Here is a 15,113-nt window from a genome sequence, read left to right on the forward strand (position 1 = left end):
ATAACCATGTCAACGTCTTCACTATATTTCCTGTTCATTTTGCAACTCATTTCATGTATGTTTTCATGGAAAACAAGGACATTTCTAAGTGATCCCCAAACTTTTGTCACGGTAGTGTACATATAGACAAGTCATGTCCTGTTCAACAAGTTACACCCTGACACGTGTTTAAACTATTTATTTTAGTAGCCAACTGAAAGACAACTGTAGCGGATCAATATAAACACGAGACGAGGCAGTTCATGGATTGATAAGGTGATTGGAGTTTCAGAGAAATCAGTAGAAACACTACATACATACGTTAATGTCCTAGGTTCTGGATGTATTTCATGTCAGATTGATTGGCAAAAAGCCAATCTAGAAATTCTTCAACAGATAAAAAATAAATAAAAAAAAAACAGCTTTCATTTGAGTTTGATTTATTGATCGGGAACATTGACAGCTTGATTTCATCTGATTAAAAAGAGAACACGTTATTATGAAATCAAACACACATCAATTCATTTCTACAAGACCCCCTGTCCTGTTTTAGAATGGCCCCCTGTCCTGTTTTAGAATGGCCCCCTGTCCTGTTTTAGAATGGCCCCCTGTCCCGTTTTAGAATGGCCCCCTGTCCTGTTTTAGAATGGCCCCCTGTCCTGTTTTAGAATGGCCCCCTGTCCCGTTTTAGAATGGCCCCCTGTCCCATTTTAGAATGGCCCCCTGTCCTGTTTTAGAATTCGCCCCCGATCCTGTTTTAGAATGGCTGTCTAATACCAATTCATCAAAGATCATCATACACAGACTACAGGGAGACTTTAGGGAGACTACAGGGAGCAGAGACTACAGGGAGACTACAGGGAGACTACAGGGGGCAGAGACTACAGGGAGACTTTAGGGAGACTACAGGGAGACTACGGGGAGCAGAGACTATGGGGAGACTACAGGGAGACTACAGGGAGACTACAGGGAGACTACAGGGAGCAGAGACTACGGGGAGACTACAGGGAGCAGAGACTACAGGGAGACTACAGGGAGCAGAGACCACAGGGAGACTACAGGGAGACTACAGGGGGCAGAGACTACAGGGAGACTTTAGGGAGACTACAGGGAGACTACGGGGAGCAGAGACTACGGGGAGACTACAGGGAGACTACGGGGAGACTACGGGGAGACTACAGGGAGCAGAGACTACGGGGAGACTACAGGGAGCAGAGACTACAGGGAGACTACAGGGAGCAGAGACCACAGGGAGACCACAGGGAGACTACAGGGAGACTACAGGGGGCAGAGACTACAGGGAGACTTTAGGGAGACTACAGAAGGCAGAGACTACAGGGAGACTACAGGGGGCATCCAGAGAACATAGAGTCACAATGATCATTCTAAAAGTGTATCTCTGGGAAAGCACCAAACTCATCCTGAATGGCTCCAGAAACGTAGGACCACCTAGATTCTTTACAGCAGATATTCAGTCCAAAACTACCCGATGAGAATCACTCTGTGCATAGACCCAGTTCTTTCATGTATGAACAGAGGCCTACTGTACTGTAACACAGAAACCCGAGGACTATTGTGCATCCCAAACGGCACCCTATTCTCTCTCTATAATAATATATAGTGCACTACTTTGTATCAGAGCCATATGGGAGTAGTGCACTACAAAGGGATTAGGGTGCCATTTGAGACGACCGTTCAAGAGAAGACGGTTCTAATAGTTCTACAAAGAATGTAGATCTGTTCTCTTCTTCTTCTTCTTCTTGTCCTTTTTAGATTTCTTCTCTTTTACCGCGATCACCTCATCCTCCACGACAACCACCTCCTCCCCCCATTTCTTATTTACAACCTCACACTCCGTTGTTAAGTCTACTATTTGGCGGTCCTGGTAGTTCTGCTCCACGCCAGTGGTGGCGCTGCAGTCTTCAGCCAACACCTCTTTCTCCGCCCGCTTTCTCTGTCTCTTCTTCTCGCGCCCCTCCGACACGGGAGCTACGACACACTCTTCCTTCACCACCACCACCACGTCATCCTCTTCCCTCTCCCCCTTTCTCTTCTTCTCGCGCCCCTCCGACACGGGAGCTACGACACACTCTTCCTTCACCACCACCACGTCATCCTCTTCCCTCTCCCCCTTTCTCTTCTTCTCGCGCCCCTCCGACACGGGAGCTACGACACACTCTTGCTTCACCACCACCACGTCATCCTCTTCCCTCTCCCCCTTTCTCTTCTTCTCGCGCCCCTCCGACACGGGATCTACGACACACTCTTCCTTCACCACCACCACGTCATCCTCTTCCCTCTCTCTCTTTCTCCTCTTCTTCTTCTTCTTCTTCTTTGACGTGAGTTCCTCTGTGTGGTCAGGGACAAAATCAGCCGGGACTTGCTGCGTATCACTGGTCTCTGGTGATGAGGTTGAAGTGGGAGCCTCGCCACGACCCTTTTTCAGCTGAGCCATCCGCTGGGCAAAGTACTCCTGCATGGAGAGGTTGCTGGTGACTGTCTTGGTGATGGCCTCTACATCAGGTTCAGGGGTCGTAACCTTTGTAGCTGGTGCTGTAACTGCCCTGGTCTCCTTCTCGTTCATTCCCTGGGAGTCTGGCCCACTGCTCTCCTACAGATACAGAGACATATAGAAACACATTAGAAATGTAAAAGTAAGAATAGTTTTATGTCCCCCTACTGTCTACCACTTTACATAATCACTGGTATGTCTAATAAAATCACTGTGTGCATTTATTTCATGAAAAATAACAAATAAATATATACTTGTAATAATAGATTTCCCCTGAGCCACCTTTTGCCATTAAATGCTCAGGTCTGATTGGGTGAGAGTGTTGACACAAATGTAAATATATTTACATACACGGCCCTGATTGGCGGATAGCATTGTGTAGACTCTAAAAGCAGACTCTTCATTTTGACGAGATGAAAACATAAGTTATTTGTTGAAGTGAAATGGGGGGGGGGGGGGTCATTAGAATTTAAAAATGTTTGAATACAACTGTTCTAGTAACTACCACCCGTCATATGCAAATTAAAGATGACTGGTCATTCATTGGTCAGAATAATCCGATTGTGATGTCATGCTCTGGTCCAAAAACTCCATCCCACCTGCCCAGGCTGAAATTACAACCTTTTCCCACCCCACCAAAAAAGCTCTTACACTAAAAAGGCCCTGACAATAATTTCCACAATTTCAAAGTGTTGTTTTCAACCTCCGGGTGGAAATATATGTATATTTTTAAACAGGGGGGGAAAAAGAAAACAAGTGTTTGTCTGCACTGACCCTTTAAAACAGTCAACACCTCCCCAGTCTCTACATCTCACCTCCACAACCACTGACGGTCAATGAACTGGTCTTCTGTACATGTCCCAGTGACATCGTCACATTGCAGCACTGTTGGGCTTTCAGAACAGCTCACCAGTGTACAACACAAATAAAATAGAGAATGTGAGATCTTGACAGTATAGTTCCCTGAAGCTTTCGGCTTCTATTGGTTTCAATTAGAAGACACGTTTTTTTTTTGGTGTTGCTAAGGGAGTTGCTAAGGGAGTCTTTGCACCCCGTCTATGGTAGGTGCCAGGCACACCGGTTTGAGTGTGTCGAGAACTGCACCTCTCCTAGGGTTTACACAATCAACTGTTTCCCGTTTGTATCAAGAATGGTCCACAACCTGAAGTACATCCAGCCAATGGGACACAACCTAAAGTACATCCAGCCAATGGGACACAACCTAAAGTACATCCAGCCAATGGGACACAACCTAAAGTACATCCAGCCAATGGTCCACAACCTAAAGTACATCCAGCCAATGGGACACAACCTAAAGTACATCCAGCCAATGGTCCACAACCTAAAGTACATCCAGCCAATGGGACACAACCTAAAGTACATCCAGCCAATGGGACACAACTGCGAGAAGCATACGAGTCAACGATGGGCCACTACCCCAGTGGAACTTTTGACACCTTATAGAAGTCCCCTGACGAATTGAGTCTGTCCTGGAGGGCAACGCAATATCAGGAAGGTGTTCCTAATGTTTTGTAAACTCACAGGGTTCTTTCTCCTCTGATATTTGCAGGGGGGGGGGGGGAAATGACATTCCCATTTCCTCTGGCTCTGAAGTCAGCTTCACTCCCTTATGTTAATGTATTCATATACATACAGCAATATATATTCTCTGTGTCTGAATCCCAAATAGCACCCTATTCCCTAAATAGTGTACTACTTTTGACCAGAACCTGGTGCACTATATAGGGTACAAGGCCAGTATGGTTATTTTTTCTTTCTTCGCTCTTTGTTCATGCAGCTGGTTAACTTAAGCAATTCGGGAATATTGCAAGATTTACAGATTCCTCTTGGTTAGGCCACATGGGATTAAAGCAAGCATTCTACTGGTCATTAATCTCTGTCCTCGACCAACCAGAACACAGATTATAGTCGATACTATCCCACACAGGAAAGGGAGGGTAGTGTTCTGAGGACGTATACATTGATCCAGCGGACAAAAACAAATAAATGATTTGAGCTGAACAATGGGATGTTTGATTTTTTTGGGGGGGTTGGTATTTTGATATTATGTAAATCGGGATGAGTCCTGAGATGATTAAATATTTAAAATCATTAAACCTCTCACTTAAAGCTTCACCCTATACAAAAGTCTCACTTCAAACCAAAACGATTCTCCAGTAGATTACTAAGAAACGCCGATTCCTTGTTCAAAGTATCTCTCTTTCCCAAACATGCAATTTTATTTATTTTATCTTTATTTAACTAGGCAAGTCAGTTAAGAACAAATTCTTATTTTCAAAGACGGCCTACCGGGGAACAGTGGGTTAACTGCCTGTTCAGGGGCAGAATGATAGATTTGTACCTTGTCAGCTCAGGGATTCGAACTTGCAACCTTTCGGTTACTAGTCCAACGCTCTAACCACTAGGCTACCCTGCCGCCTCCACACTCTAACCACTAGGCTACCCTGCTCCCCCTACACTCTAACCACTAGGCTACCCTGCCGCCTCCACACTCTAACCACTAGGCTACCCTGCCGCCTCCACACTCTAACCACTAGGCTACCCTGCCGCCTCCACACTCTAACCACTAGGCTACCCTGCCGCCCCTCCACTCTAACCACTAGGCTACCCTGCCGCCTCTCCACTCTAACCACTAGGCTACCCTGCCGCCTCTCCACTCTAACCACTAGGCTATCCTGCCGCCTCTACACTCTAACCACTAGGCTACTCTGCCGCCTCTACACTCTAACCACTAGGCTACTCTGCCGCCTCTACACTCTAACCACTAGGCTACTCTGCCGCCTCTACACTCTAACCACTAGGCTACCCTGCCGCCTCTACACTCTAACCACTAGGCTACCCTGCCGCCCCTACACTCTAACCACTAGGCTACTCTGCCGCCTCTACACTCTAACCACTAGGCTACCCTGCCGCCCCTCCACTCTAACCACTAGGCTATCCTGCCGCCCCTCCACTCTAACCACTAGGCTACCCTGCCGCCTCTACACTCTAACCACTAGGCTACCCTGCCGCCCCTACACTCTAACCACTAGGCTATCCTGCCGCCTCTACACTCTAACCACTAGGCTACCCTGCCGCCCCTCCACTCTAACCACTAGGCTATCCTGCCGCCTCTACACTCTAACCACTAGGCTATCCTGCCGCCTCTACACTCTAACCACTAGGCTACCCTGCCGCCTCTACACTCTAACCACTAGGCTATCCTGCCGCCTCTACACTCTAACCACTAGGCTATCCTGCCGCCTCTACACTCTAACCACTAGGCTATCCTGCCGCCTCTACACTCTAACCACTAGGCTATCCTGCCGCCTCTACACTCTAACCACTAGGCTACTGCCGCAATAAAGAGCTGGTTACAATTGTTTCAATATCATCCACTAGAAAAGACAGAATAAATGATCATACCACAGTCGGTCACTGGTTTTGCCCATTCTAACGTTCAATGGAACAGTAACTGAATGCCTCGATGCCTGTCTGCCTGCTTTATATAGCAAGCCACGGCCTCGTGACTCACTAGCTGTTGGAGCGATCCATTTTCGAGAACGGGTTAGTGTACCTAGTAAACTGTTACGGTGTAAAGTACTTAAGTAAAAATACTTTAAAGTACTACTTAAGTAGTTTTTGGGGGGTTTCTGTACTTTACTATTTATTTATATTTATATATATATATATATTTATATTTATATATATATATATATATATATATATATATATATATATATATATATATATATATATATATATATATATATATAGGACTCACTAAACAGAGAACATCCCTGGTCATCCCTACTGTCTCTGATCTGGAGGACTCACTAAACAGAGAACATCCCTGGTCCTCCCTACTGCCTCTGATCTGGAGGACTCACTAAACAGAGAACATCCCTGGTCATCCCTACTGCCTCTGATATGGAGGACTCACTAAACAGAGAACATCCCTGGTCCTCCCTACTGCCTCTGATATGGAGGACTCACTAAACAGAGAACATCCCTGGTCCTCCCTACTGCCTCTGATCTGGAGGACTCACTAAACAGAGAACATCCCTGGTCCTCCCTACTGCCTCTGATATGGAGGACTCACTAAACAGAGAACATCCCTGGTCCTCCCTACTGCCTCTGATATGGAGGACTCACTAAACAGAGAACATCCCTGGTCCTCCCTACTGCCTCTGATATGGAGGACTCACTAAACAGAGAACATCCCTGGTCATCCCTACTGCCTCTGATCTGGAGGACTCACTAAACAGAGAACATCCCTGGTCATCACTACTGCCTCTGATCTGGAGGACTCACTAAACAGAGAACATCCCTGGTCATCCCTACTGCCTCTGATATGGAGGACTCACTAAACAGAGAACATCCCTGGTCCTCCCTACTGCCTCTGATATGGAGTACTCACTAAACAGAGAACATCCCTGGTCCTCCCTACTGCCTCTGATCTGGAGGACTCACTAAACAGAGAACATCCCTGGTCATCCCTACTGCCTCTGATCTGGAGGACTCACTAAACAGAGAACATCCCTGGTCCTCCCTACTGCCTCTGATCTGGCAGACTCACTAAACAGAGAACATCCCTGGTCATCCCTACTGCCTCTGATCTGGAGGACTCACTAAACAGAGAACATCCCTGGTTGTCCCTACTGCCTCTGATCTGGCAGACTCACGAAACACAAATGCTCTGTTTATAAATTATGTCAGAGAGTTAGTGGCTATCATTAAATAAAAAAATAAAAAAAATAAAATTGTGCCGTCTGGTTTGCTTAATATAAGGAATTTGAAGTATATTTAAAACCAAATACTTGTAGACTTTTATTCAAGAGGTATTTGGCTGGGTGACTTTCACTTTTACTTGATTCATTTTCTATTAAGGTATCTTTACTTTTACTCAAGTATGACAATTGGGTACTTTTTCCACCACTGATAAACCATCTGGTGAGTGTATATATTTTCAAGAGCACAATGTGACGAGTTGGAAAGTCTAACTTAAATACGGGACAAAACCTCCCCCACAAAAAAAAAATAGTGGTGTTTGAATTTGTTGATAAAATGCAGGACATTTATTGTTTGGTTGTAGGATGTGAGGCAAAGGGCCAACATGCAGGACTGTTTTCGCACAATCTGGGACAATGGTGGTCCCCCATTCAACTGATTTAATAAACAGCTGGAGAAATGTTATACACACACACACACCTCTCAAAAAAAGCTCATGAGGCATTTATAAATTATATTCTTCAAGAATCAAATGGGTATACAGTACATCATTCGTTGAAAAGTCCCAAAATGGATGTGACAACCACAGATTGTCTATTTAAGGTGCCAGTGTGGCTGTCAAGTTGATGACTGCTTATTGTTTAAAATCAAACTGCACATCAACTTTTACCACCCTAACGGCTAGATGGTTTCGGTACGGTGTTACGGTAGATGGGTACGGGTAGATGGTTACGGGTAGATGATTACAGGTAGATGGTTTCGGTACGGTGTTACGGTAGATGATTACGGGTAGATGGTTACGGGTAGATGGTTTCGGTATGGTGTTACAGTAGATGGTTACGGCTAGATGGTTTCGGTACGGTGTTACGGTAGATGGTTACGGCTAGATGGTTTCGGTACGGTGTTACGGTAGATGATTACGGGTAGATGGTTTCGGTACGGTGTTACGGTAGATGGTTACGGGTAGATGGTTACGGGTAGATGATTACGGGTAGATGGTTACGGGTAGATGGTTACGGGTAGATGGTTACGGGTAGATGGTTACTGGTAGATGGTTACGGGTAGATCGTTACGGGTAGATCGTTACGGGTAGATTGTTACGGTAGATGATTAAGGGTAGATAGTTACGGGTAGATCGTTACGGTAGATGATTAAGGGTAGATGATTAAGGGTAGATTGTTACGGGTAGATCGTTACGGTAGATGATTAAGGGTAGATGATTAAGGGTAGATTGTTACGGGTAGATCGTTACGGGTAGATCGTTACGGGTAGCTATTGATGACGCCTGTTGTTTCAACGACTAGACAAACACAGACCGCAGTGAAACGGCTGATTTTTAATGGAATATCTACATAGATGAACAGAGGTCCATTATCAGCAACCATCACTCCTATGTTCCAATGGCACGTTGTGTTAGCTAATCCAAGTTTATTATTTTAAAAAGGTTAATTGATCATTAGAAAACCCTTGTGCAATTATGTTAGCACAGCTGAAAACTGTTGTGCTCATTAAAGAAGCAATAAAACTGGCCTTCTTTAGACTAGTTGAGTATCTGGAGCATCAGCATTTGTGGGTTCGATTACAGGCTTAAAATGGCCAGAAATAAATAACTTTCTTCTGAAACTCGTCAGTCTATTCTTGTTCTGAGAAATGAAGGCTATTCCATGCGAGAAATTTCAAATAAACTGAAGATCTGGTACAACGCTGTGTACTACTCCCTTCACAGAACAGCGCAAACTGGCCCTAACCAGAATAGAAAGAGTGGGAGGCCCCGGTGCACAACTGAGCAAGAGGACAAGGACATTAGAGTGTCTATTTTGAGATACAGACGCCTCACAAGTCCTCAACTAGCAGCTTCATTAAATAGTACCCGCAAAACACCAGTCTCAATGTCAACAGTGAAGAGGCGACTCCGGGACGATGGCCTTATAGGCAGAGTTGCAAAGAAAAAGCCATATCTCAGACTGGCCAATAAAATGAAAATATTAAGATGGGCAAAAGAACACAGACACTGGACAGAGGAAGATTGGGAAAAAAAGTGTTATGGACAGACAAATCTAAGTTTGAGGTGTTCAGATCACAAAGAAGAACATTCGTGACACAGAAAAAATGAAAAGATGCTGGATGAGTTCTTGACACCACCAACATGGTGGAGGCAATGTGATGGTCTGGGGGTGATGGTCTGGGGGTGCTTTGGTGGTGGTAAAGTGGGAGATTTGTTCAGGGTCAAAGGGATCTTGAAGAAGGAAGGCTATCACTCCATTTTTCAACGCCATGACATGCCCTGTGGACGGCGCTTAATTGGAGCCAATTTCTTCCTACAACAGGACAATGACCCAAAGCACAGCTCCAAACTATGCAAGAACTATTTAGGGAAGAAGCAGTCAGCTGGTATTCTGTCTATAATGGAGTGGCCAGCACAGTCACCGGATCTCAACCCTATTGATCTGTTGTGGGAGCAGCTTGCCCATCAAGCCAGTCCAACTTGTGGGAGGGGCTTCAGGATGCATGGGGTGAAATCTCTTCAGATTACCTCAACAAATTGACAACTAGAACACCAAAGGTCTGCAAGGCTGTAATTTGATGAAAGCAAACGTTTGAAGGACACAATTATTATTTCAATTAAAAATCATTATTTATAACCATGTCAACGTCTTCACTATATTTCCTGTTCATTTTGCAACTCATTTCATGTATGTTTTCATGGAAAACAAGGACATTTCTAAGTGATCCCCAAACTTTTGTCACGGTAGTGTACATATAGACAAGTCATGTCCTGTTCAACAAGTTACACCCTGACACGTGTTTAAACTATTTATTTTAGTAGCCAACTGAAAGACAACTGTAGCGGATCAATATAAACACGAGACGAGGCAGTTCATGGATTGATAAGGTGATTGGAGTTTCAGAGAAATCAGTAGAAACACTACATACATACGTTAATGTCCTAGGTTCTGGATGTATTTCATGTCAGATTGATTGGCAAAAAGCCAATCTAGAAATTCTTCAACAGATAAAAAATAAAAAATAAAAAAACAGCTTTCATTTGAGTTTGATTTATTGATCGGGAACATTGACAGCTTGATTTCATCTGATTAAAAAGAGAACACGTTATTATGAAATCAAACACACATCAATTCATTTCTACAAGACCCCCTGTCCTGTTTTAGAATGGCCCCCTGTCCTGTTTTAGAATGGCCCCCTGTCCTGTTTTAGAATGGCCCCCTGTCCCGTTTTAGAATGGCCCCCTGTCCTGTTTTAGAATGGCCCCCTGTCCTGTTTTAGAATGGCCCCCTGTCCCGTTTTAGAATGGCCCCCTGTCCCGTTTTAGAATGGCCCCCTGTCCTGTTTTAGAATTCGCCCCCGATCCTGTTTTAGAATGGCTGTCTAATACCAATTCATCAAAGATCATCATACACAGACTACAGGGAGACTTTAGGGAGACTACAGGGAGCAGAGACTACAGGGAGACTACAGGGAGACTACAGGGGGCAGAGACTACAGGGAGACTTTAGGGAGACTACAGGGAGACTACAGGGAGCAGAGACTATGGGGAGACTACAGGGAGACTACAGGGAGACTACGGGGAGACTACAGGGAGCAGAGACTACGGGGAGACTACAGGGAGCAGAGACTACAGGGAGACTACAGGGAGCAGAGACCACAGGGAGACTACAGGGAGACTACAGGGGGCAGAGACTACAGGGAGACTTTAGGGAGACTACAGGGAGACTACGGGGAGCAGAGACTACGGGGAGACTACAGGGAGACTACAGGGAGACTACGGGGAGACTACGGGGAGACTACAGGGAGCAGAGACTACGGGGAGACTACAGGGAGCAGAGACTACAGGGAGACTACAGGGAGCAGAGACCACAGGGAGACCACAGGGAGACTACAGGGAGACTACAGGGGGCAGAGACTACAGGGAGACTTTAGGGAGACTACAGAAGGCAGAGACTACAGGGAGACTACAGGGGGCATCCAGAGAACATAGAGTCACAATGATCATTCTAAAAGTGTATCTCTGGGAAAGCACCAAACTCATCCTGAATGGCTCCAGAAACGTAGGACCACCTAGATTCTTTACAGCAGATATTCAGTCCAAAACTACCCGATGAGAATCACTCTGTGCATAGACCCAGTTCTTTCATGTTTGAACAGAGGCCTACTGTACTGTAACACAGAAACCCGAGGACTATTGTGCATCCCAAACGGCACCCTATTCTCTCTCTATAATAATATATAGTGCACTACTTTGTATCAGAGCCATATGGGAGTAGTGCACTACAAAGGGATTAGGGTGCCATTTGAGACGACCGTTCAAGAGAAGACGGTTCTAATAGTTCTACAAAGAATGTAGATCTGTTCTCTTCTTCTTCTTCTTCTTGTCCTTTTTAGATTTCTTCTCTTTTACCGCGATCACCTCATCCTCCACGACAACCACCTCCTCCCCCCATTTCTTATTTACAACCTCACACTCCGTTGTTAAGTCTACTATTTGGCGGTCCTGGTAGTTCTGCTCCACGCCAGTGGTGGCGCTGCAGTCTTCAGCCAACACCTCTTTCTCCGCCCGCTTTCTCTGTCTCTTCTTCTCGCGCCCCTCCGACACGGGAGCTACGACACACTCTTCCTTCACCACCACCACCACGTCATCCTCTTCCCTCTCCCCCTTTCTCTTCTTCTCGCGCCCCTCCGACACGGGAGCTACGACACACTCTTCCTTCACCACCACCACGTCATCCTCTTCCCTCTCCCCCTTTCTCTTCTTCTCGCGCCCCTCCAACACGGGAGCTACGACACACTCTTGCTTCACCACCACCACGTCATCCTCTTCCCTCTCCCCCTTTCTCTTCTTCTCGCGCCCCTCCGACACGGGAGCTACGACACACTCTTCCTTCATCACCACCACGTCATCCTCTTCCCTCTCCCCCTTTCTCTTCTTCTCGCGCCCCTCCGACACGGGATCTACGACACACTCTTCCTTCACCACCACCACGTCATCCTCTTCCCTCTCTCTCTTTCTCCTCTTCTTCTTCTTCTTCTTCTTTGACGTGAGTTCCTCTGTGTGGTCAGGGACAAAATCAGCCGGGACTTGCTGCGTATCACTGGTCTCTGGTGATGAGGTTGCAGTGGGAGCCTCGCCACGACCCCTTTTCAGCTGAGCCATCCGCTGGGCAAAGTACTCCTGCATGGAGAGGTTGCTGGTGACTGTCTTGGTGATGGCCTCTACATCAGGTTCAGGGGTCGTAACCTTTGTAGCTGGTGCTGTAACTGCCCTGGTCTCCTTCTCGTTCATTCCCTGGGAGTCTGGCCCACTGCTCTCCTACAGATACAGAGACATATAGAAACACATTAGAAATGTAAAAGTAAGAATAGTTTTATGTCCCCCTACTGTCTACCACTTTACATAATCACTGGTATGTCTAATAAAATCACTGTGTGCATTTATTTCATGAAAAATAACAAATAAATATATACTTGTAATAATAGATTTCCCCTGAGCCACCTTTTGCCATTAAATGCTCAGGTCTGATTGGGTGAGAGTGTTGACACAAATGTAAATATATTTACATACACGGCCCTGATTGGCGGATAGCATTGTGTAGACTCTAAAAGCAGACTCTTCATTTTGACGAGATGAAAACATAAGTTATTTGTTGAAGTGAAAGGGGGAGGGGGTCATTAGAATAAAAAAATGTTTGAATACAACTGTTCTAGTAACTACCACCCGTCATATGCAAATTAAAGATGACTGGTCATTCATTGGTCAGAATAATCCGATTGTGATGTCATGCTCTGGTCCAAAAACTCCATCCCACCTGACCAGGCTGAAATTACAACCTTTTCCCAACCCACCAAAAAAGCTCTTACACTAAAAAGGCCCTGACAATAATTTCCACAATTTCAAAGTGTTGTTTTCAACCTCCGGGTGGAAATATATGTATATTTTTAAACAGGGGGGGAAAAAAAAAACAAGTGTTTGTCTGCACTGACCCTTTAAAACAGTCAACACCCCCCCCCCAGTCTCTACATCTCACCTCCACAACCACTGACGGTCAATGAACTGGTCTTCTGTACATGTCCCAGTGACATCGTCACATTGCAGCACTGTTGGGCTTTCAGAACAGCTCACCAGTGTACAACAAAAATAAAATAGAGAACGTGAGATCTTGACAGTATAGTTCCCTGAAGCGTTCGGCTTCTATTGGTTTCAATTAGAAGACAAGTTTTTTTTGTAGGAGTTGCTAAGGGAGTCTTTGCATCCCGTCTATGGTAGGTGCCAGGCACACCGGTTTCCCGTTTCCAACTGTTTCCCGTTTATATCAAGAATGGTCCACAACCTAAAGTACATCCAGCCAATGGGACACAACCTAAAGTACATCCAGCCAATGGGACACAACCTGAAGTACATCCAGCCAATGGGACACAACCTAAAGTACATCCAGCCAATGGGACACAACCTAAAGTACATCCAGCCAATGGGACACAACCTAAAGTACATCCAGCCAATGGGACACAACCTAAAGTACATCCAGCCAATGGGACACAACCTAAAGTACATCCAGCCAATGGGACACAACCTAAAGTACATCCAGCCAATGGGACACAACCTAAAGTACATCCAGCCAATGGGACACAACCTAAAGTACATCCAGCCAATGGGACACAACTGCGAGAAGCATTCGAGTCAACGATGGGCCACTACCCCAGTGGAACGTTTGACACCTTATAGAAGTCCCCTGACGAATTGAGTCTGTCCTGGAGGGCAACGCAATATCAGGAAGGTGTTCCTAATGTTTTGTAACCTCACAGGGTTCTTTCTCCTCTGATATTTGCAGGGGGGGGGGGGGGGGAAATGACATTCCCATTTCCTCTGGCTCTGAAGTCAGCTTCACTCCCTTATGTTAATGTATTCATATACATACAGCAATATATATTATCCGTGACTGAATCCCAAATAGCACCCTATTTCCTAAATAGTGTACTACTTTTGACCAGAACCTGGTGCACTATATAGGGTACAAGGCCAGTATGGTTATTTTTTCTTTCTTCGCTCTTTGTTCATGCAGCTGGTTAACTTAAGCAATTCGGGAATATTGCAAGATTTACAGACACCTCTTGGTTAGGCCACAAGGGATTAAAGCAAGCATTCTACTGGTCATTAATCTCTGTCCTCGACCAACCAGAACACAGATTATAGTCGATACTATCCCACACAGGAAAGGGAGGGTAGTGTTCTGAGGACGTATACATTGATCCAACGGACAAAAACAAATAAATGATTTGAGCTGAACAATGGGATGTTTGATTTTTTTGGGGGGGTTGGTATTTTGATATTATGTAAATCGGGATGAGTCCTGAGATGATTAAATATTTAAAATCATTAAACCTCTCACTTAAAGCTTCACCCTATACAAAAGTCTCACTTCAAACCAAAACGATTCTCCAGTAGATTACTAAGAAACGCCGATTCCTTGTTCAAAGTATCTCTCTTTCCCAAACATGCAATTTTATTTATTTTATCTTTATTTAACCAGGCAAGTCAGTTAAGAACAAATTCTTATTTTCAAAGACGGCCTAGGGAACAGTGGGTTAACTGCCTGTTCAGGGGCAGAATGATAGATTTGTACCTTGTCAGCTCAGGGATTCGAACTTGCAACCTTTCGGTTACTAGTCCAACGCTCTAACCACTATGCTACCCTGCCGCCTCTCCACTCTAACCACTAGGCTACCCTGCCGCCTCTACACTCTAACCACTAGGCTACCCTGCCGCCTCTACACTCTAACCACTAGGCTACCCTGCCGCCTCTACACTCTAACCACTAGGCTACCCTGCCGCCTCTACACTCTAACCACTAGGCTACCCTGCCGCCTCCACACTCTAACC

The 15,113-nt window shown here is 45.4% G+C and overlaps 2 protein-coding genes across 2 annotated transcripts in view; both read right to left on the reverse strand.

Annotated features, from left to right (window-relative positions):
• Positions 1 to 402: 402 nt before the first annotated feature.
• On the reverse strand, positions 403 to 3,887 carry LOC149984191 (uncharacterized). Its single transcript, XM_090233317.1, has one exon. It carries the CDS (start codon positions 2,561 to 2,563, stop codon positions 1,700 to 1,702), a length of 864 nt encoding a protein of 287 aa, XP_090089443.1. The 5' UTR covers positions 2,564 to 3,887; the 3' UTR covers positions 403 to 1,699.
• A 6,375-nt stretch (positions 3,888 to 10,262) lies between these two features.
• Positions 10,263 to 15,113, reverse strand: part of LOC110522658 (PIN2 (TERF1) interacting telomerase inhibitor 1) — a 60,361-nt gene continuing 55,510 nt past the window's right edge. Inside the window, exon 7 of the mRNA XM_021601137.3 lies at positions 10,263 to 12,548. Within this exon, the coding sequence (XP_021456812.3) occupies positions 11,571 to 12,548 (978 nt within the window). The 3' untranslated portion in view covers positions 10,263 to 11,570. The remainder of the gene's footprint in view (positions 12,549 to 15,113) is intronic.

The sequence above is a fragment of the Oncorhynchus mykiss genome, chromosome 4 (assembly GCF_057628025.1).
Source record: "Oncorhynchus mykiss isolate SJ-2025 chromosome 4, ASM5762802v1, whole genome shotgun sequence".
In the NCBI taxonomy this organism is placed as follows: domain Eukaryota; kingdom Metazoa; phylum Chordata; class Actinopteri; order Salmoniformes; family Salmonidae; genus Oncorhynchus; species Oncorhynchus mykiss.